General features: G+C 39.7%; 1 protein-coding gene across 1 annotated transcript; it reads right to left on the bottom strand.

The window, feature by feature from the left end:
* Window positions 1–14,843: 14,843 nt before the first annotated feature.
* On the bottom strand, window positions 14,844–17,196 carry si:dkey-251i10.1 (uncharacterized protein LOC100038774 homolog). The gene is made up of 4 exons (XM_017437806.3): window positions 16,981–17,196; window positions 15,648–16,134; window positions 15,393–15,533; window positions 14,844–15,287 (listed from the first exon to the last, which is right to left on the bottom strand). The coding sequence occupies exons 1-4, from the start codon at window positions 17,089–17,091 to the stop codon at window positions 15,130–15,132; spliced, it is 897 nt and encodes a 298-aa protein (XP_017293295.1). The 5' UTR covers window positions 17,092–17,196; the 3' UTR covers window positions 14,844–15,129.
* Between the last annotated feature and the right edge of the window lie 5,904 nt (window positions 17,197–23,100).

Genomic DNA, 23,100 nt, shown 5'->3' with positions numbered 1-23,100 from the left:
TGGGCTACATATTCCCTCTAAAAAGTACTGATGGTCACAAGATTGCCTTCTTACATCAAATAAAAAAGGAGAGTACTTAATTTGACACTGGGTTTTATTTATTCCTGTGGTATTAAGGGATTATAATGCAGCTGTTGTCAAGGTACCAATTTGAGTCGTTTTCCTGAACTGTGACTTCCTGTCAGAGGTGACGGGGAAATGATTTCTCATGTTTTCTAGTTATCGTCCATGCATTTTGGTGGTTTACTAAATTTTTTGGTGTGCTGGTGAAACAGTATTTGAGAAGAGAGAAAAAAAAACAGCATTTCTCTTCTTGTTGGAGTTTGGAGTTTAACTCATTTGCATACACTGCCTCTTAAAATCCTAAAAGACTGTTAAGGCTACAAGACCTCTTCCACTGCAAAACATAAGAAACAAACGGAGGAATCTTTTGCTGATGGATTTTCTTTTTGAGCCTTTTTTCCATTTACAGTTTTGGCAGGCTAAAATATGCGACTAAACTCCTTCATTAATGCTGGTCTTCAACTCGCACCCGACTGTTATGGGATATCGATTTAACGAAAACGAAAAAGAAAAGATCTGTCACTTCAACTATTGTTGTTATTGAGCAGCCTGTCCGGCTTTAATTTCATAAATGAATTAGAGTTTCTGTAGGGAAAGGGGGTAGGCTAGGTGCTGATTGGGAACAACGTCGGAAAAGACGGGGGTAAATTAAATTGGATCAGATCTGAAAAGTGGAATAATTGCCACCGCGATCCCCGTGTAATCCGTTTCCTACAACTGCAAAGCTATTTCAGCAGCTGGAAGCCGAATGCATTACTCTCCATGCATTCGGCTCTCCCCCCGAAGGCTCAAATGGCATGCAACGATTTGAAAGGAAATACAGTCAGAGAGCAAAACAAGGAGCTCCATTAATCGATATCTCATTGTTTCATTATAAACCACAAGCTGCAGATGGACTTTGTTGACAATAGCAAACATTCCCGATTTTTCTAATACCAAGACACAGCATGGACATGGAATAGATTTGGAGGCTTGTGTGTTCAAGTTGTCATTCATGCATCACGTCACCTAAGTCCGATTTCTGATGCTTTCGATCTTTTATATAGCTTTTTTTTTTTTTTGTTTAAATCCAAAGTAGGTCACGTACACAAAAACACACACACACACATGCAACTGCCTGCAACTGCAATTTAAAGGATTTGCTTCTTTAAGCGAGCAAACACTTTGGTAGGTGCACAATTTAAAAGAATAATAATAATAATTAAAAAAAAAAAACCTGCATCATACGGGGGTCTTCAAAAGACCTGCTGTTTAATTTTAAAAAAAAGTGCTACTTTGCACATTTTCTTAAAATGCCTGTGCTTAATATATAATCATTTTTCTTAAATGAACTTTCTTTTGTTCGGTTTATTTTATTTTTTTCGATCTTGATAAGTGGACTGCATTTTTTTCTTGCATATATGTTGCACTGCTTAAACCAATAAGTGCACTACTGTTAACAGAGATATTATAGTTTTGTTTTTTTTTTTTTAAATCTAACATTTGGTTGTAGAGTTCACACGAATAGCATCGTCTCAACGTCTTCATTAAGTAATCCTTGGCTTTTGTTATTGCTTGCTACAGTATATTCTCGTGCCGTGTGTAACGCGAGCTTTTACTTTTATTTAAACCTTTAGGTGTGCTCATCTACGTCGTAATCTTTCAAATATCTTTATGGATTCTGTTCCCTATAGGAGTTTATTTAATCTTGTTTTGGGTTGTTTTTTTTTTTTTTTTAGAAACAGTGCATCATTTTCCTATGAGAGCATACAAGCCAAACATCATGAACAGTAAAAACAACAACAATAATAATAGAGAAACCTCCAGTCCAGCTCCATTGGTCAGAGGTTAAATGAATAACTATTATTATGATATTAATAATACATATATAATGTGTGTGTAACATAAATGGTATGTGTGTCCTAGAACAACTTTCTGTGAGTTTAAAGGTGTGAGTGCAGCTTCTTTAGTATCTGTCACTTGTAACACGGTCGTGCCCCTTCCTCGGTGTTTTGTATGTCTGTGAACGTCTGTGTGTGGTTAATTAGCCTAATCAAATTGTTGATAAGTGGAATATCTCAACTGTAGGGCTTCCTTTGCAATATGCAGCGCAGGTACTATGGGAAACAGCTCTCCGAACCTTTTAGGCTAACGAGGCACCCCCCCACCCACCCCTCTGAGAGTCGAGCGACGCTTAGGTCGAGTACTGTGAAACTCAGTTTGGGAGAAGGCGAGCGTTAAGACGCCGTGGGATCGGCTTTTAAGATGAAGTCAACATGTGAGCCCCCCCCCCTGTGGAAAATTCTGTATTGACGAAGGAAATAAAAAAAAGAAAAGAATAAAAGGAAAACATCCTAAAATGCGAGAGGTTAGTCCTTGGTTAAAAAAAGCGGAGCGTTGTTGAACATTTGATTGGGCCTGTCTTTATATGGTGTGCATACAAAGCCTAAACTGTATTCGTAGCTGTTGTTGCCAGGACGGCGATATTGCTGCATGCTAGTGCTCTATTTGTCTCTACACAGCACGTGGAGGGTAATCTCATGCCTTAACAGACAATGCACTAAACAGAATATGTAAGCAACTGCCGAGACCTTTTTTTTTTTTTTGGTTGTTGTTGTTGTTTTTGTTTTGGGGTTTTTTCCAACAGTATTGCCACTCGTATGGCACACAGCTCATGAAGTCGACGTTTTATTGTCCGTTCGAGTCGATCACTGCCAAACTAACGTCATTACCTTTTTAAAAAAACAAAAAAACAAGACAAAAAAAGCAGCGACGCAGGCAGGCGCAGTGAGCTGAGCTGTTTCGGTGTAATGAGTGTTTCCTAGCATTCCTTCACGGCACCTAAATTCGACATATTTTTTCGTGTGAACACGTATATCAAATGCACTATTGACTGTAGCTAGATGAGTACAACCAGCCTTGTGGTATCATTGGTCGAAGTAGTTGTAGCTTGATGTTGGTTTTTCGAGACGTTTCTTTCCACGGTTACACTATCAGTTGTTTCTCTCTATCGCGTTTTTTTTTTTTTTTCTTTTTTCGGAATAACTAAAGTAGCCAATCTTCACGTGGTCCGGGTGAGGGCTAATAACTCGTCCCGTCGTTGGCTGACTTCTTGTATCATAGGGTGTGTGGTAATAGCAGACCAGGCTTGGAAGGGGAAGAACTTTTCTTATTTTTTTTTTTTTTCTTTGCTCCAGTGTGTCACGACGCGCTCCAGCATCCCCCCCTCGTTAGCATCACGTGCTCTTCACTGTCCATAGTTATATAATCCTTAGATTGCTTCAGCTAATTGTGGTGGTGCTTCTTTTTTTTTTCTTCTTCTTCTTCTCTCGGTTACAACAATAAAATACATTTAAAAAAAAAAAAACTAAAAAACTTTTTTAAAAAAAAGCACTGAAAACGGTTAATTAAAGAGTCGTCGCGACATTTTCTTTTTTCCGGAAAAATCAATTTGTGCTTCTTCTTCTTCTTCTTCTAGTTGTAGGTCTAGACCTTTTTTCCGTTTTGAGAAAGTGTGCGCATATTTTCCCGAACAAAACACGTCGAAAAAAAAGAAACGAATAAATAAATAAATAGATGATAGCCTGCAGCTGATTGTGTTTGTGTTTTTTAAATATATTCCTGTTTGTTTTGTTGATCTTAGCGTAGAAAGAGAGAGAGAGAGAGAGAGAGAGAGACGGGGTCTAACAGTACGTTGTCGTCCTTCTTGCAGTAAGTTAAAATCATTGTTGAGCTGAATTCCTTTTAGGCTTCCTCCTGCTTCTCTGGTGGTCATAGTGGTGTTGTCCATAGCTTCACGTGGCTGGGATAGTCAGTTATTTTTTACAGTGTACTATATATGCATATATGCTTTGCATTGAGGTGAAAACAATGGGAGATAGTAATGGTGAGGGTCGTTTTTTTTTTTTTTTTTTTTTAATTTTTCTGTCTTACCGACCGCCTTTCAGTCAGTCTCCACACACTTTGGTTTGCGGTTTGTTTTTTTTTCGTTTAGTCACGAAACTCAAAAGTAGGGTCCTGGAAAACGGCATTCAGACGCAAACACACAGTAGTCGCGTTTTTCTATTCCTATTTTTATCGTTTTTGTCCTTTTCGTAAATACACATAAGAGTGAAATAGATAACGTCTTGCAAATATTCTATATATATTTTGAGTATCGCCATGTCCACACAGATAAAAGAAAAACTACTTTTTTTTTTTTTTCTTTTTCAGAGTTTCATAAAATCCTAACTGCAGCTAGAGTATAATCTTGTGGGATATAGGGAGTATGCCTATCAAGTGCCTATCAGTACATACAGCAACTATACAGAATATTCATAGTTTTTCTCTCCTGCATTGCACAAAATACAATATATACACGATGGACTATGAAAAATATACTATTTATACTATTACTGCTAAAACCTAGTGGTTGTGAGTGCAGCATAAGAGAACCCTTTAAAATACATGAAATGTTTTATTCATATACAGTAAAAAAATAAATAAAAAAAAGCTACATCTGCAGCTTCTTTTTCTATTTTTCCGTGTTCACGTTTTGGCCACCTGGAGGATTCAAAGATTTAAAATGCAATCACAGCGATTTTTTTCCTTCAAACGCACGGCGCTAGACGAGAACCTTAAAATTTAAATGTAAAAGATTATTTTTAATTGTTTTTTGTTTGGTTAATTCTGCACCTCTTTGTTTGCTTTTTTTTGGTATTATTATTTACAGTTGCCGTTTAACCAATAAGCCATATAAGCGGAATGTAGTGGAGGAAGAGGGGAGTGGCGTCGGTGTTCGAGCAGCAGGGGGGGTGGCGGAGGGAGACGCAACAGCTGGACGGAGGGAAGTTTACCCACCTGCCTCTCGCAATGAAAGGAAATCCAGGTTTAAGCCTTGGATTTTTTTATAATCTCTCTGTTGGTAAATATTGCCATTTTGCAGATTAGAACAACATCTCTAAGCCAGCAGTAGCTCCCTCAGCTGGCGCCTTCTTGTCAGTGAATGTGACGGTTTGCAGGCTGTAGGAGCTGGAAGCTGCTCGTAGTTCCTCACTTAGTCTCAAAGTACACCGTGTGCGCTTTGAGAAACGGCCCCCTACACGTGCAAATCGATCCCCCCGGATTCCCCGCGACGATTGTTTAAGTTTTATCTCATCCGACAGCGCTGTTGTTTGTGCACAACTTTCGAGTTGTAAAAAGGCAAGCGGTGGAGAAACAAAGAACAGCAAAAAAAAAACAAACAAAAAAAAACGCTTATTAAACTGAAATGAAATTTTGCAAACGGAAAGTTTTTGGCCGCCAGATAAGCACAGCTTTGCAGGCGCAGCCGCCAAACGGCATGAAAACAAAAATACGGGAGGGAAGTAAGTAAAATAAAACATTAATTAAGTTACAAAACTGAGTTGCTGCCAGATTAAAGATTTTGGAATGGCTAATTATTCCGTCCCCTGTGGACTAATTACCAGAGTTTTCTTTCTAACCTTCTCCAACTTAGCTCGCCGTGCCAGTTTTCTGGGGAGGGTTGTGCTTTTAAATTGCACCAGTATTGTTGAATTAAAGGCGAGAACCGGCGGGGAGAAAGCAGAGAGACGCCGATCTGTTTTTCCGACGAGAGACAGCAAAAAAACCAAAAGCGAGTGATTGACTCCATTTTGAATCTTCAAATCCTCCATCGGGGCATCGGTTTCAAGTGAATAGGAGAAAACAGCTATGACGAACACGTAGTTTCGTAGACTTTTTAGCGTTCAAATGCAGCATTAACACATATAGGCAATGCGATATAGCTAGTCCCTGTCATCCACTCAGAAACAGCATCTGTTCAGGTTTTTTGCAAAAATCCAGATCCTGTTTTGACTTTTTGAGCTTTACAGACAGCAGATCTTGAAGTACAAATCAGCCAAACTAAGCTATAACTACATCGAGTTTATATTCATTATAATGCAGTTACCACACTATACCTGAAGAGGTTTTTATTACGACATCATCGTCACCAGGTGAAGCACGCGGTCCTGTCCTACAAACCGGAGGGGAGCTTTTTGAAACAGCACAAACTCTATTTTGAGCGTCCCTCGATAACGTTGTCTTTTTGTTTAGTGACGTGAAGGCCCGAGAAGGCGTGTTTTAGGCCCCGCCCACCCCGGAGACTGAGCCTTTTTCCCGGGGTTCCCGGTCACTGCGGTCCCTTTTGGTTTCATTCAGCGTAGCGTTTTCCGGTGTGCAGCAGCGTAAACTCAGAGACATGCATTCCTGTCGAAGTCCGGCACATTCCAACTTTCGAGTCCGGAGTTCGTTTTCCACACTTAACCGAACTTAATATTACATCGAATCTCTAGTGCTTTAAACAACAACAAAATAAATCTGTTTCATAGCTCCTTGAGTAATACGAGATGAGTTTTAATCTCACTTGGGTTAAATAAAACTCATATTTTCCTTAAAAAAAAAAAAAAATCCCAATTTTTAATTGAATATTACCGTTTCGTCAAATTTCCCCACGAGGTCACTGAGCTTTGAGCACAGCTTCTTTCTTGTGTGGACTGGCTTTGTTGTTAGCGCGCACCATGCTGTCGCTGGGTCTCTCCCCAGCTCTCAGTCACTCTTTATATATATATATATATATATATATATATATTTATATATTAATGTTTTTTTTAAAAAAACAAAAGCATCCCCAAACTGAAACAGAAACAAATTAAAGAGCGAAAGAAGAAGTCGAGGCTTTGATTAGAGGCGTTTATGAAAGGGTCGTAATTTGCATTTATCATTAGAAGCTTCTTAAAAACACACACACAGCTGTATTAGACAATGTTTGTTTTTACAAACCAAAGAAGGGTTAGAATAATTTGAGTTTTTTGGGAGAAATTACTTCTTTCAGTCGGGCAGTTCTTATCCGTGTTGTTTTTCCTTCTCCGTGGCGGGGTGCTTGTGAAACTGCGTATTTGCTTCGTCTCTTGATCGGTTGTTTTTTAAGAGTTGTGGTTGTGTTCATTTGCCTATCGTAGACCAAAATAGATTTTTCTTCTACTTCTTCTTCTTTTTTTTAATAAGAAATGCAACAAAACGTAAAAAATGAATCTGACGCTGTAGCTGTGATGTAAACTATGGCATGTTAAAACGTGTAAGATTGTAACTGTTGCGTTGTTCTTCTGGCGAGACGTAATAATCAGTAACCCGTCTTCTACACACACACACACACACACACACACACACACCCTTCCTCACCCTTCTTCTGGCCGTACGCGTAGTTAGAATGATCTTTTTTTATAGCAATCATCTTTAAATATTGGCACTGATGAAATCTTTTAAGGCTTTTCCCTAAAGTACTAATCTGACACCGTGGCTTCAAATCCTTTCAGCCATTTTTACTTGAGATGGACCAAGATGTAAAGTTTGCACATATTTGTAGGTTTTTTTGTATTTAAGCCAAAAAGAAAATATTGACACACAACTTTCAGTTCAAAAAACAAACAAAGTGTAATTCAACTGAGGTGAAAAAATAAATCAACAGAGCCACTTGTCAATAAAAAGAAAGGAAAGGAAAAAAAAAAAAACTTCTCTTAAAACCAAATTGTGAGATGGATTTACCCATCACGACGTGATCCAAATAACGTTTTTACAAAGTGGTATTTTTTTGTAACAGCGCTCATAATAATCTGCAAGAAGAATGTAAAGCATTTGGCTAATTTGTTTTATTTGACTGCAGGGTGATGTTTCATCGCTATAAAAAAAAAGAAAAAAAAAAAAGTCGAAACTCTCGGTAAATCTGCTGTATTCTTTTTCTTTTAATCCTGTGATCTTTTTTTTTTTATTATTTGATTTTTTTATTTCCGAAAAGAGGAAACTGAATTACTGTAATCACGGCAATGTTTTGTACCTTGGGCTGAACATGATAACTTTGTAAAACCATAAAAAAGAAAAAGAAAAATTCACGCACCCAAACAATAAAAGAGAGTTTTGTTTTCTTAAAAAAAAACAACAAAAAAAAAAAAATCAGGCTTTTTGCTGTCATATCATATATTTAGATGCTTTTGTAAACATGCACTTGAGTTCAACTATGACATATGCTTATGTATATGTGTGTATTTGGTTTTGTTCCTTTGTTTTTTTTGCCTACGTTAGCTCGATATTTGATCAATTTCCCTACGAATTCATGAATTTCAATCTGAACTTGGCAGAAGTGGAGCTGTTGTAGTAAAAGGTAGTTAGCATCCAAACTAAGCAACCCTGAAATATATGCTGCAGTAATGTGTTTTGAGTTTATTTTTGATAATTTATGCTCCAAGTTGGTTTGTATTTTAATATTCTTATTATTGTTCTTATGGAAATGAAACAAGCTTGTTTGAAATGTGTTGACTGCTGTTTTTGAAATAGGGGATAAAGGTTTTTTTTTCTTTTTTAAATGTACGCGCAAAGACGTTTCTTTTTTTTTTTTTTATAATATGATTTGTCAAACACTGGATTGGAGCGAGTTTTTTTTTTACCCACCCACCGCCCCCTCCCCCAGACATTTCCAAGTTGCGAGATGTATTTGACAAACGTAACTGCACACGACGACGCCCGTCAGACGTGAGCCGACAGACCAAGCTTCGTGGGGCGAGGGTGACACTTGAACGCCGCTGATCCTCCCGTTTGAAATAGGAGTGAAATTTTAGGATGGAAAAGGTTAAAGATGTTGACTTTTGTGCTGGTTAGTTGCGTTGCGATGGGTTATTTATAATAGGAAGTATTTATAAGGGGTTTCCTTCCAAATTGTTGCATGGTTGTAGACGTTTTTTTTTGTTTTTTTTTATATATATATTTTCTTCTGAATGCTCTTTTGAATCTTCATAAAGGGACTCCACTTCACATCTAACTAGTTATCATGTATTAGAGCAGATTTTGTCTCATCAGACCAAACACCACTTCTCAAACCAGAAAAGAGATTTGCACTAGACTGATTTCGGTCTTCTTCTATCAAAAGCAATATAATCAACTCGACACATTTTTACACCATAGAATCGCACGGTTGTCACTGTCCCTACAGTGCGAATGCTGAGTAAGTGATGATATTTGACAATTTATTACTATTCTTATTAGTTTTTTATATTCATAGGTACAGAATGTGTTGCCTTTAAAGGTTCGCATCCGTATATTGTTTGTAGCAGGGGTGGTTATTATTATTTTTTTGTTTTGTTTTTTGTTTTTTATAACCCAGCACTACCCCAAGTATTATTGTCGAGAACTGAGTGGCATTTAAACAGATGTTTCCTCTGGTTTATTTGGGACAAATCACGCAGCTCTCGCAGAAAAGGAAGAGGCTGGACGTTTAGAGGGGAAAAAAAAAAAAAAGTCATCCACAACGAGTCAGTGTCGGTCGTCCGCAACACACAGAAACCAACAGAACAAAACAAGAAAAGAAAAAAAAAAAGAAGAAGAGAGAAAGACCCCAGCTCGTCCACTGTCACGCACATCCTTTTCTTTAAAAGCACTGGTCCCAGATTTCTGCATATTTGCTCCCATTGATTTCTCTCTTCTTTTTTTTTTCTTTACAGAAAAAAATGCTTTAAAAGGTAAAAACCAGTTCCATCCGCAAACGCAGCACCGTTGGCTAGTCACGTTAAAAAAAACAACAACAACAAACTTTGCTTTTCGTCTGCAACAATCAAGAAGAACGCCATCGTTCAGTTGTAAATTTTCCAAGAAAATTCCGCACGTGGCCAAACGTCACCATTTTCTCTGGATGTAGTGGCTTTTCCTGTTTTCTCCGCTTCGTGGTGTTGTTGAAAGATGTTGCGGTCCATCTAAATATGTTGCGTGTTAGAGGAAGCATAAGTACGTGCCTTCTTGTTATCTCCTTGGTGAGCTTGTTATTATATTGAGATGCTGAAGCCAGCCAATTGTGTTTGCACTAAAACCAAATTGCTTTTTATTTTGTTCTTTCTTTTTTTTTTTTTCATTTTTTTCGTGATGTAGACTATTTAAGCGAGCTTGTTGCGTCACTTTAACCGTACAGTATGCATGAGGGTGAAATTGGTTAAGTCTAGGGCTAGAGCTCTCATCTGTTGACCTGTAAACCAGTGCAGCTTAGAGGATCTTGTGAATATATCTCGGCTTAGTTTCACCGTTTAAGTTTCATCTCCTTACACATCAATAATGGTTTTATTTTGTTTTTGTTTGTTCGTTCGTTCGTTGTCGTTTGTTTCGCCTATGTTCAGCAGTGAAAAATCAAATCAAATAATCAAATAACACATACCACGAACACAGCTTTTACTTTCACATGCCGCAGTTTGAGTTGGGAATGCATGAGTACACGAGGTCGCCTCGAGACTATTGGTCAAACTGATCGCGATTATTCGTTTTTTTGTTTTTTCAATTTCGAGAAACGGAAAAAAAAAAACATTCTTCCTTGACAATGACAAAAAATAAATAAATAAACAAAGGCCCACATGTTAAGAGTCTTACGATTGCACCTTAATCATGTCAGTCCATCCTGGGGGGGAGAGAGGGGAGAACAAAAAAACGGACAGCGACAATAGCAGAAAAAGGAAAAGGCTGGCAGTGTGATATCTCGGATTTAGCACCTTACCACACAGCATGTTTTCCCTTTCTGCCAGTCTGAGCTACTCTTCCATCCATATGAATTTCGAACCCAAATCTCGAGTTGCGTGAAATCGTTTCCTTAAAATTTTTTTGATTTCCTTTAAGGGACGTGCCAAAGTTTGGAGGCGATCTCCCGAGTGTTTCTGCTCACCAGTTTCCTTCCCTCCTCCTTCAACCCGTACGTACGTCAGAAAAACCTTTTTCCTGTAACAGTGTGTGGAATCAATTTATCTCAGCAAACAGTATCATTACTTGCCATTTTACAATAAGCCCTGTATTTCACATATATTTACCAGTGATGTGTATTTGTTATTATAAAGAAAATAGCCGTAAAAGCTTCATTATGTTACATAATATTGTGACTTTTTTCGAAAAACTGTGAAGACTTATCTTGCATATACTTTATAAAGAAGTATTAAGCCTTAATACAAAAGACTAAAAAAAGTGTGGAAGAATAAACTGATTGTTGCTAAGTAAGGATGATTTTTTTGTAAATGTTACCAGCACTTTTTTTGTAATTTTCACTCTCTGAGGTATTGTACAAGTTCAAGCTGTTTGTGAAGTTTGATTATGAAGGAATAAAAAACGAGTACTTTCCTGTACTTCACAGAACGCCTTGTCGCTGTTTTCTTTCGCCGGGCCCCGCTGTCTTTCTTGACTTTTTTTTTGTTTGTTTGTTTTTGTTTGTGTTTTTTGCAAGTGAACGCATTCAGGATTCACTGCCACGCGTGTGATCTCTCAGGCAGGGGCGGCGGGAAAAAAATTCACTAAACACACGCTTGGCTCGAACAGAATCAGATGAATGAGCGCGCCCCGCTAAAAAAACTGACTCCGCAGATGATAGGCTTCCTGGCGGGTAAATACAGCTGAACGACAGGCTGGAACATATCCCAGAATGCACAGGGCACAAGGCGGGAAACACCCTGGACGAGCTGCCAAGCGGCGTCGCAGAACCTAAAAATGACTAATAAACGAGTCATTCTTAGTTCACACCTACGTGCACTTGAAGCATTCCGACTCACGAGGGTTTGGATTGTGGGAGGAGACCGTTCACACAGACACTCACACACACGTATACACACAGAGAAAATGTGAGGCTTTACACAGCTGCTGATTGGCTGTGAATAATACTTTCAGAGACGATCAAATCAAACATTTGTCTCCCAGGAGAACCGGTCTGAAGAGATTACATCGACGACTTCATGCACAAAATATAAAACATAAAAATCTCAACGAAATCCATTCCGTCTCGTCCCACAGCTGACAAACAGGACTCCTTGGACGAAAAGAAATTCAACTTTAATCAGAGGAAATTGAAAAGCACCCTAGTCATTTTTAAAAAAAAATTTCTTCCACGAACGTGTGATTTTTGGCTCAAACCGATTCGCATTCAATTTTTCAAAGTTTTTAGATTCAAGTTCATCCGTTTTTTCTGTTCGGATTAACCTTTTTATTAAATTATTATCACTTATTGATTTATTGCTTCAGAATTGTTCTAATGAATAACTAAAGTACCGGCTTTTGGGATTTTAAAACAAAGATGGGGAAGAAACTTTCTCGTCCACTATTTGAAAAATGAAAAGCAGAGATTGGGAATTATCTTACATGGGTGGAAACTTACTGTCATATGTGCACAGCATGAAGCAAACATGCTGTTTTTAATGGCCAAACGAATCATTATTGCCACTATTATTATTATTGTGTAGGTTTTTTTTTGAAGGATAGCTTTAATTACTTGAAAATTTGGCCACTCAGGTGCTGCCATAGACCAGTGAGGTCCATTAAAGGGTTTTCCCATTTAATTTGCTCTGTTTAACACCTTACTGTTGTTTTATTATTATTATTATTTTACAACAGAAGTATCTAGAGAAATATGCTTTACAGTATAAGACAAAAAATAAGCATGCACCAGGTGTGTGACGATCCTGGGCTGATACCGATATCAGTGTTAATAAATATTAATTTATTTGACTGCTTCACACCTTTTGATCCATATCCAGGTGCTGCAACAGGAACAATGTTTCTCACTCATCCGACGCCACACACACACTCGCACGCTGCTTCCTGTTGTATATTTTACACTTTATAGCTACATCCCCTTTATATTCTAACTCATGCACTGATAAGAATATTGAGGACAGCGGGCTGGGGGTGGAGATGGGTGGGGGTCAGTGTCTTGCCCAAGGATAATTCAGCACACTGCAGAGTCTGGGGGATTGAATCCCAAGTCCTCCCTTCCACTGGGGCTAATAAATATTAATACATTTATATATAAATAAATGTATATTTTCAGCTGCATTGCATATTAAAGTTGGTATTTCATTTTATTTTTTTTCTCCTCCAGCTTTGGGGCAGAGCCAGAGCGACGCAGCCAGGTCAGAACAGAACAGTAGACTGTTATTTTATATTTGACTTCAGGTTGATGACAGCCGAGCACGGGCTGATCCTGACGTCGGACCGGCGGGTCTGTGCACATCACAAACAAAGGCTCACCACGAAGAAACCGGCAACATTTGACCAGTTTTTTTTTTTTCATACACGCGCACGTATACAGATTTGACCCAGCATATAAAAGCCAGTCATAAAGCGGTAACCACTCAGGTGCACCCAGATTACCTGAGACCTCTGTGAAGGACCTGGTTTAGTGTTTGACGCTGAATAAGGAGCAGCTTTGTTTCAAACAGCTGCATCCGAGTGCGTCATCATCTTCAGGCCTGATCAGGAAGCTCTGTGCAAGTCAACATGCACCACAGGCCTGAACTGTTAGCTGCTTAATAAACTAATAAAAGTCATCTGAGAGCAGGTGATGCTACTTCTTCTTCTGTAGATTATTGTGTATTGGCAGCTCACAATCACCGCCATCAGCCGGACTGAGGTGTAAATCACAATGATGCTGCTACTGAGGCTAACACACAGTAATAAAGAGAACTAAATCAGTGATTCCTTCCTGACTACTGTCCTCGAGGAACACTGTCCTGCATGTTTTAGTCGTTTCTCCCAACTCCCAACTTCGAGGGCTGAAGTTGGGAATCACTGAACTATATCACTTCCTACCCTATTGGCTGATTGATGTCTGTGTTAAAGAAATTATGCTTTTTTTTAAATGCATTTCATCCATGTTGGCAGCTCACTCAGCTTCTTTCACATAAATTGGTTAAATCCTAATTTTGAAATTAGGAATTTTGTTGATTGCATGTTTTTACTAATTAAATGAAATAATAAATGATCCCAGTGTATAGGTTTGCCCCATGTGGGCAAAGAATATTTGTCCTGAAATGTGACACACAAACCACCAGTTGTTTTTTTTTAATGATTGTATCCATCTACTTTATTTAGCAGCTTTGCCAAGTTATTTACTGGTCAGAAAAAGGGTGATAACTTGACTTTAAATGCACAGGTGTAAGCCCCACTTAAACACAAGTACCGGCCTAATTTTAACCCTTTTTTTTTTTTTTTTAACTTAAGAGGTTTTCTGAGCTTGCCACTGACGCCCTCTGCTGTTGCTGAAATGAGAAAGCATCCGAGCGCCCTCAAAACACGCCCACCAGACGCCACCGAAACACATTTTCACCTCTGCCAAGGAGGTCGTTTTCTGTAACGTTGGTCGGTTTTACTTACAAACTAATAAACGGGTTTTGATGAAAGCTTCGGGAAATGCCGAAACAATTAAAGAAATTTCGGCGCTCTGAGTGCTCCCGTTAATTTATGCAGAAATCTTCAGCAACATGATCCTGTTCAAATAGCTATAAACTCTACAGGGTGTTCTCTTTTGGTACGGCAAGTTGTAATAACAACTAAGAAAGCAAGCACCACTGCTGCCAACACCTACCTTACTGTTTAGACATGTCTGACGGTTTAAAAGGCGATTGCCAAATTCCATCGCCTGTGCACGTTTCCGACGTCGTTCAGCGTATCTCGCCAACGTGCCAGTCAGCATTTCTTTATCATGCGCCTAAATGAACGTGCAGTTTTGACTCACTTAGATGTGCTGTAAACGTCGCTATAGCACCAAAAATCTGTTAAACCTTCAACGGGTTTTGTGCTGCACCGTGTTCAAAAGGGAACCACGACCCGAGGTGCTCTGCTCTACAATCCTACAAGTGATTGTGGTCAAATCAGAAAGGCTCAGGGAGATAAGCGTGAGTAAATATAGCAGTTAGGTGTAATCCACTCTGTGCATTTCTTTATCCAGTGAGTTGTTCATCTCATGCAGTGACAGTGGAGGAGACAGTTGACATCAGTGGTTAAGTTTGTTCCCCAGAATAGATTTATTTAAGTCGGGACCATAGAAACCTAGTGAATGACACAAGGAGGTATTCATACTTCTTTATCAGGAATGACATTGGTAAAGAGGGCGTGGAACGTATTCATTTTGTTTTTAAAATCAAGATGCACAACGTACAGCCGTCTCCCACGGCTACTGGTGAGACGCTAAATTTGTTCCCATAAATAAGGCAGAATGCAAAGTCCGTGGAAATGAAAAGTTAATACATTTAGCCAAATTGGACAACGACGCGACAACGTGACGAGTTAGATGTACTTCTTCATCTCGTCGTACAACACCAGCACAAAGGCGCCGCCCATGCCTCTGAGCACGTTGGACCAGGCCCCCTTGAAGAAAGCCTTGCCGCCCTCGTCGCGTGCAATCTTGCGCCAGCAGTCGATGGTCCCACTGTACATGATGTCAGCTGGAGGAGGAAAGGATGAAAAGGAAGCGTTAGGTTACGACAGGAAGAGAATCTCCATGTCCACCAGTCAGACTGATGACGGCGCCAGTGTTATGGTTTACTTACCTCCTTTGCGTCCGGACTGCATCATCATACGTCTACGAACAGTATCGAAGGGGTATGAGGTCAGGCCAGCGACAGCTGTTACAGTCTGTGCAATCATCCAGCTCACCAATATGTGAGTGTTCTTGGGGTCTGGGAGCATACCTGTAAAAACAAGAAAGAAAGAGGAGGGGGGGGGGGGAGTAATTAGCATCTAGAAATTAAAGACTAAACGCACCAAATGAGCCTCTTTTTAACACCTGTGTGGAATTAACATACCCTTAGCTGTGTCATAGATGCCAAAGTATGCAGCCCTGTAGATGATGATGCCCTGCACGGACACATTGAAGCCCTGGTACAACCCTCGGAGACCGTCAGATCTGAAGATTTTCACCAGGCAGTCACCCAGACCTTTGAACTCTCGTTCCTGTCCCGCCTTTCCCACGTCCGCCGCCAGACGGGTACGGGCGAAGTCGAGGGGGTACACGAAGCAGAGAGAAGTGGCTCCAGCAGCACCGCCGGAGGCCAGGTTACCGGCAAAGTACCTCCAGAACTGGGTGCGCTTGTCCACGCCGTCGAGGAAGACCTTCTTGTACTTGTCTTTGAAGGCGAAGTTGAGGGCCTGGGTGGGGAAGTATCTGATGACATTGGCAAAGTTGCCTCTCCAGAAGGAAAGGAATCCTTGCTCCTTGGGGATACGGACAACACAGTCGATGATGCCTTTGTACTGCTTGTCTGCGGTGATCTGTTTGCTGGCATGCTGGACCTGGAGTAAGTGAAGTAAAAAAAAAAAAAGGGTGGAAAAAACAAAAAATAAAAATTCAAAACAGGACAGCCAATCAATTGCTGGGCACATGACAATCACAGGATCCCCTTTGTTGTGACCTTGTATTTTGAAATAATTGTAAATCGGGAAAAATTCCTTTACATCGTGTTCCTAATCAGAGTGATCAAAGTACGGGCAATCATTAACGACCTCAAGATAAATTTACAACTTACTTTGATTCATTGAAAATACTAAACCTTCATTAATAATACTTAAGTTATGAAAAGCAGTGATTGGGGATCTTTGTAAGAGAGATCAGTCATTCATTGAGCAGCCTGGACAAAAACGGATGTAAAACTTGTCGACCCGGCTTTGGTCGCCGGGCCTTTCGTTTCCTAAGTTTTAGCGGCACATTAGCCACCCCGAAGATTAGGTCGACAGCTAAGTGATAACATATCGGGAATAATGATACGTTGCAACTGCAGCAGAGTGGCTCGAGTTGTAAGTGAGCTGAAAGGAGTGGTGAGTAGTTTGTACAAAGTGTACCGACGCCGCTCCAAGCGTTTGTCCTTTGTTAGCTACGCCGGCTAAGGTTAACGCGTCAAGCTAGCGCGCAGCAGCCGGGCTCCTCCTGTAGGTCATTCCGCTTTCTGTGATGACCTCAAGATTTCTGAGCCCGCCGCTCATCTAAATGCTTCAACTTTCACATCAACGGCGAGCCTCAGCGTCGCATCTGAAACCAAACGAGCCGGGTGGACGCGTCGGGACGGCGTGTTCTCTAGCGGGACCGTACGGAGACACCCGGCTAACGCAGGCAGCCTTTCCGGAAGGTTTTTTTTTTATTACCTGAAGGAGAAGCTTCACTCTCTCGATTGGGGCGACGGCTGTTTTGGAAATGGCGGCGGAGATCCCTCCAGCCAGAAAGTCCTTAGCGAATGAAATAGCTTGCTCACTCATGTTGCGATGTTGGTTTTTTTTGTGCCTTTCAGGTAACCAGTACGCACGCTGTATCCCCTCTACCCTTTACGGCTGACGGCCTGTACCGACGAAATGGCCGATTGTCAAGCCGCGTAGAAGATTTATCTAACGGGTTAGCTCGCGATACTACACGGGAACTCCAGCGGCAGGGGATTGGCCCGTCCCTTGACGTCACGCGCGTCTCGTCCAATGAGCTGTCTAGGTTTCGGTGACGTAACGGTGCGTGGCCTAATTTTCTGTGCCAGAGGCGTGTAATTCAACGTAAAGTGACTCAGTCAGTCGCCTGATTGAGAACAGAACTGAATGAACCATAACGTGGACGTTGTCTGATCTGATTTCCGGTTCAAAGTCGCGCACATAGAGAAGGCAAGCTGCTTGACAGATTCACATATTTTATGTCTGTTATGGCAGGCCGTTTTAACATGTAATCAAACCTGCCTCCACTTTCCCCGTAAGAAATCAATAACTGCATTCCTCCTGGAAATTGCAGTCAAAATGACATTCCTACTAGTCAGAATCGAAAATAAAAACTGGTAAAAAAACAAAACAAACAGCCAATACCACTATTATGGCTCAAGATCTCAACTGAAAATGAACGCCTACAAAGTAAGTGTAAAAATCATTTTAGAAGTTCAACTGGCCATTTTAATATTTAATAACAAGACTGAATATACTTTACAGACCTATACATATTTTCTCTCCAGTCTAAAAGAACAATTTAGATGTCCACTCTTTTGTTTACATCTATATGATTGTTTGTATTCTTTCAGCTCCATATATATTCAGATGCTGATGTTTTATTCACCTTTAAGTCAATGGGTCACTGTATGGAAGGAACTGCATATGTTGATTACCATCAGAAAGCTGTCATTAAACAAAAGGGAAAGAAAACCAGCAGTGGGACCACTGATGAACTGATCTGAAGGAAGACGTCCCTGATTTTAGCCAGCTTATACTTGCACAGAAATTACAAACAGGGAAAGAATATTAGGAATGTTTCTACAGTACAATTTTAGTCTATTTTAAAAAAATTGTTTTTGCTCTGACTGTGAAGGATGAAATCAAACACAAATGAGGTTTTCCAGAGCTTTATCAAATAGTGCAGTTTGATAGAGTTGACTAAAGCAGTTTTCCTGATATATTGACATGCGATTCTGAAATGCGGGTAGACACTTAATGTAAACAAAGCGCTTGGCTAAATTTGCCAAAAACCACGCAGAAGCTTGAGTGATGTGATTGGACTACATTAGGCTGGCTGTAGTCTGTGTGCGTAAACAAACATGGCAGAATCGGACAGGCGTAGAAACTCAGAGAAGGCATTTCGGTGGGAATATGCAGCTGAATGCGAAGGGAAGGAGAAAGATCAAGTAAGACAACTGCTAAGGGTAAATATTGGGGATCAAACGGGGCGCCTTTGAAACAGAACTCAGCTTTTGGAAAACTTCTGCAAGACTTGTAACTTCATGTTGGCTGTTTCAGTAAGTAAACAAACAGTTTTCATCCAGTCACAATTTTGATTACAAATTTTAAATTTAGGACACATTAACTATAAATCTAAAAAAATATTGTGCTGATTAAGTTTATACCTTTATAAGTTTTTGTTTTGGCTTTATGACTTTGCGGTGAGAACCTTTAACATTAGTAGATGCGTTTGATTTCATATTCTATTAATGGGCTACATTAGCATATATCCACCTGGTCAGAAATCACACCTGCTGAGTTACATGATCTGTGTTTTTCTGAGAAGGCACCACACTAGCAGAGACACCACAGTGGCAATAAACCTATCTAAAGTCCCTGTATTGATACTAAAATGAAAGTAACTTTTCACCTGTAGATGCTTAGTTCAGATTGTCCACCAGGGGGAGACAAAAGACAACATTTTATCACTGACCCCGAAACAGCTTTTTTTTTCCCAGGTTGATTCATTCTGCATGTTTCCACATATTCAGACTTTTAGTTCAATGATATTATTATTTTATCATTATTTATTTGATTTAAATACTCTTTAGTGCCATGCTACTCTGAGAGAGCGAGAGAAAAAAGAAAGCATTGTTGGAGCTGTTTTGTCACCACAAAGAAATGCCCATGAGTTACTGCAACATCTTCTCTTGACTGTCAGAGCACTGTGGAAATAAGAAAAAAAAAAAAGGTAAATGTAATTTTTGGACAGCGTGAGACAAAGCCTTTTTGTCCTTTTTTGTGTGATAACAACTTGAAGAGAAAGCCTTGGTGGGTGTTTGCAGTACGTTTTGTTTTGCAGTCAGTTTGTTGTAGTTTGTTTTGTGTTCGTCGTGTGAAGACCTTCTTCCCCTTGTTTTTGTATTTGTTTTGTTTTGGTAACCTGTGGAAAAAAAAGTTGTTTTTACTCAGTGTTTCTGAAGGTCCTGCAAAACAAAAGATTTTGAAAGAGAAACTTAAGTTGAGAAATAACTATTTATATTGTAAAGAGAAATGGTTCAGTTGTGCGTTGCTTGTCTCCTGCTGCATCAGCCGCCTGCTCGCAGACCGTCTGCAAACATCACCTCAACCTCAGGTGACCTTGGACAGATCGCTGACCCCTGACCCTCGACTGGCTCTGGGCCTTAACCTGCCTCCTTGTCATGGTCCTGTCGAGGCCTGAGCAGCCTCCGCGTTCCTCAAAGATGAACTGACCGCCGGCCCCTCCACAGCTTCTGATCCGGTGTGGCACCAATAACTCTCTGTGTGATGAGAAAGATGAAAAAAGAAGCGATTTGGGGTCTGGCTATTTTACTTTAACTGAAGCAAATTGATAAATACCATCTATTTCCAAACTGATGTTTCATCAAAACCGACCGATCGACCCAGCAGAATTAATAACATCTTCTGAAGTGAACTATTTACCAAAATAGTTTAAACTATTCCAAATTCCTGCACTGATAAGACACAAAAAATAATAATCCTAAAAATCCAAACATTCTGTTCAAAGAATTCTGTTTCAGGTAAACTAATAATCCATATTTTGACCTTAGATTATTAAAGTTTTACTTCTTGCTGTGTGTTTTATCTCAATAAATCCTCGTTCAAAGTAATTACTTAAAGTCATTCCTCAGAAATATACCCAAGTCTTACTTTTGTTGTGTCGTCTTAATTGTTTATTGTTGATTCTATTTTCAGGATTTAGTTTAACCTTCGTAATAAAACCTTAAAAAACAAAATCTCCTCATAATTTGGTGTAAGTGTTATGATAAAGAGTTCCCTGTAGTTCAAATTCAGCTTCAGCTGTTCAGCTATGATAATAATAAGGGCGAATAGATTAAATAACCTAATCATTGAGTTCCTATGAGGTATAATCCATCTGTTGTTTGGTCACTCTGACCTGGTGCCCCAGCTTAATATGTGTTTTTTTAGTTTTGCATATGTGTCTAAAATTTAAATATAGATTATTTAAAAAAATAAATAAAGATAAGATGGAGGCAGACGATCCTCTGTTGTGATTCCTAAAACGAGCTACCAGAAAAAAAAGGGAAAACTTGCATGAAGGTGTAAATTGTTGTTACGTTTCCTGCGTTACATTTTTATGCTTTGTTTAATTTTACACCTTAAGTTTCACGGTGTAATCTGCACATGAGGTGAGAACTGTTTTATAACCACTGATTGGTTTATTAAAGCGTATAATGGCTTGATACATCGGTTGACCTGTTGCTCTCAGGATAGTTTGATGTAATATTATTTATACCAAGACGTTGGTGTGAAAACACATCTTGAATGCCATCAAATTGTACATTTGCTAAGTTTTATTATGTTTTTTGTCACTGAAAGGTGATGCATTTATTGTGGTTTTATCTCAAGCTAATAAAAAATGAAAAAAATAAAAGCCTAGCATTGGTCCAGTTATAGTTATTTTACTGAAGCTGTGACAGAATTTGAGTTCGTGGACAGACCTGAGCGGCACGTCTCCGCTCGTATGCAGCCACAGGGAGGAGCTGTTGAAATGCAGGTCAGACAGCACCAGAGCTCTTCTGAGGAATCCTGACATAAATCAAGCTGCAAGAGAGGGAAAAATAAATATACCCACTGGATTTCTGTGAGCGAGCTGTTAGAAAAGAAAAGTTTCAGTGTGTGCGCAGGGGTGCATGTGTCACCTCAGGTATTCTTACCGTCTCTGGTAAATCCATTCTGTTCTTCTGTGATTTGATGAGCATTTTAATGACATGCTGTCATTTTTTTTCTCACCTCCACTTGCTGTTAAACAGGATGTGCACAGTAATCCTTCGGCTGTTGTTTTTTTAATTACAGCGGGGACACAAGGTCAGTTTCACACGCCTCACAATTTAAAATAGCACTTGTATTTTTTTTATTATCAGAAGCAACAGCGGAGAGTTTATTCACATGTGAAGAACAATGAATAGAGGGGAAAACTGAAGGATGCAAAATTTTAAAAACTGTTACCAAATTTAAATGTTTAAGAAACTAAAACGCTCAAGAAAGCGTACATAAAAATAAGGCGTATAGGGGAAAGTGAATCCCTGGTAAGGTGGTTGTATTTAAGAGGGGGGAAATGACTGAGCATTAGTCTGCAAATAGATCCTGAAGGAGAGAATAACACGGCAGGTTTGAAGGTAAGAAGACATCTTTTGGTAATTCTCCCCTCAGGGTTAATGCTTTTCAACCACAGGTCAGCTGCAGTACAAGTGCAGATTTCACTCTTCATCTCTGAACTCATAAAAGTGAGACAGACTCTGAGGCTGCAGGGTCAGGACCGAGGCAGGAGGCCGGCTCTCAGAGTAAATGCTGATGTGGCGTTCACCTTATCGGTATTTTTTATTTTTCCATACATTTTTATTTTCAGTCTAACCACTTCTGCATACTTCTGTGCAGTTTTAGCCATTCATGTTTCACAATGTTCAGCTCCTTCAGGAGATGGGTGCTGGGACTTTTAGTTTTAGTAACTTTTTTATTTTTCAAAGTATTTAATTTTGTTTACGAGTATTTTCTCCACGGAAATACAGTGAGATCTCTTCATTTCCTTCAAAAACTTTGTTCTCTTTGAAATCTGTTTCAACATACTTGCTCTGTTTTTGTCTTTTTGTGCCACTTTACCCATTAGCTCCTACGTTTAGCTAGCCTTTGGCTACTTCTAGTTAGCCTTTTGCTACTTTTAGCTAACCCTTTACAACTTTTTAGCAATTAGCTTGCCTTTTGCTATTTTTAGCTTCTAGCTGTGCTTTTCCTACTTTTATATAGTCTTTTGCTACATTAATCTTTTTGCTACTGTTCTGCTACTTTTAGTTTGCCTTTAGCTACTTTTATATTTTCCCTAATATTTTGCTACTTCTAGCTTTTTGCTAGCCTTTGGCTACTTTTAGCTATTCACTAGCCCTTTTCTGTGTCTAGCTGGTCTTTTATACTTTTGGTTAGCCTTTTGCCACTTTGAGCTCTTTGCTATATTTCTGCTACTTTTAGCTTTAGCTACTTTTATATTTTCACTAGTACTTTGCTACATTTAGCTTTTATCCAACCTCGAGGCTTTATTCGAACAAATCAGGCTTCTAAAAGTCTTTTTTTTTTTTGCCACACTGACGGACTCGTGCAAGTGGCGCGTGTGTTCCACCCTCCGGGCTGGAACAAGCAGCTGTTCTCCCACAGGAACCCTTCTCACGTGTGTGTGTGTGTGTGTGTGTGTGTGTGTGTCTCTCTCTCTCCCTCTCTCTCTCTCTCTCTCTCTCTCTCTCTCTCTCTCTCTGCAGGGGCCAATCACGTCGCGGCTCCGTCACAGGAGCCCAGTTTCAGCCGCGCGGACACCAGTGGTGCTGCTGCACGCGCAAAGAGCACCTCACAGCTGGAGGGACGCGCGCGGAACTCCCCCCGAAATCCGATAAACTAAATAAAGAAAATAAATAATAATAATAATAGTAATAATGATTTGGATCGCAAAAACCGCGAGAGTTTGAAGCGCGTGTTTTTTTATGTTTCCAGTTTTTGGCCAACTTTGACAAGCAGACAGTCTGATCTGCTCTAGTCCGC

The sequence above is a fragment of the Kryptolebias marmoratus genome, linkage group LG13, assembly GCF_001649575.2.
Source record: "Kryptolebias marmoratus isolate JLee-2015 linkage group LG13, ASM164957v2, whole genome shotgun sequence".
In the NCBI taxonomy this organism is placed as follows: Eukaryota; Metazoa; Chordata; class Actinopteri; order Cyprinodontiformes; family Rivulidae; genus Kryptolebias; species Kryptolebias marmoratus.
This window is presented reverse-complemented; position numbering and strand designations above follow the sequence as displayed.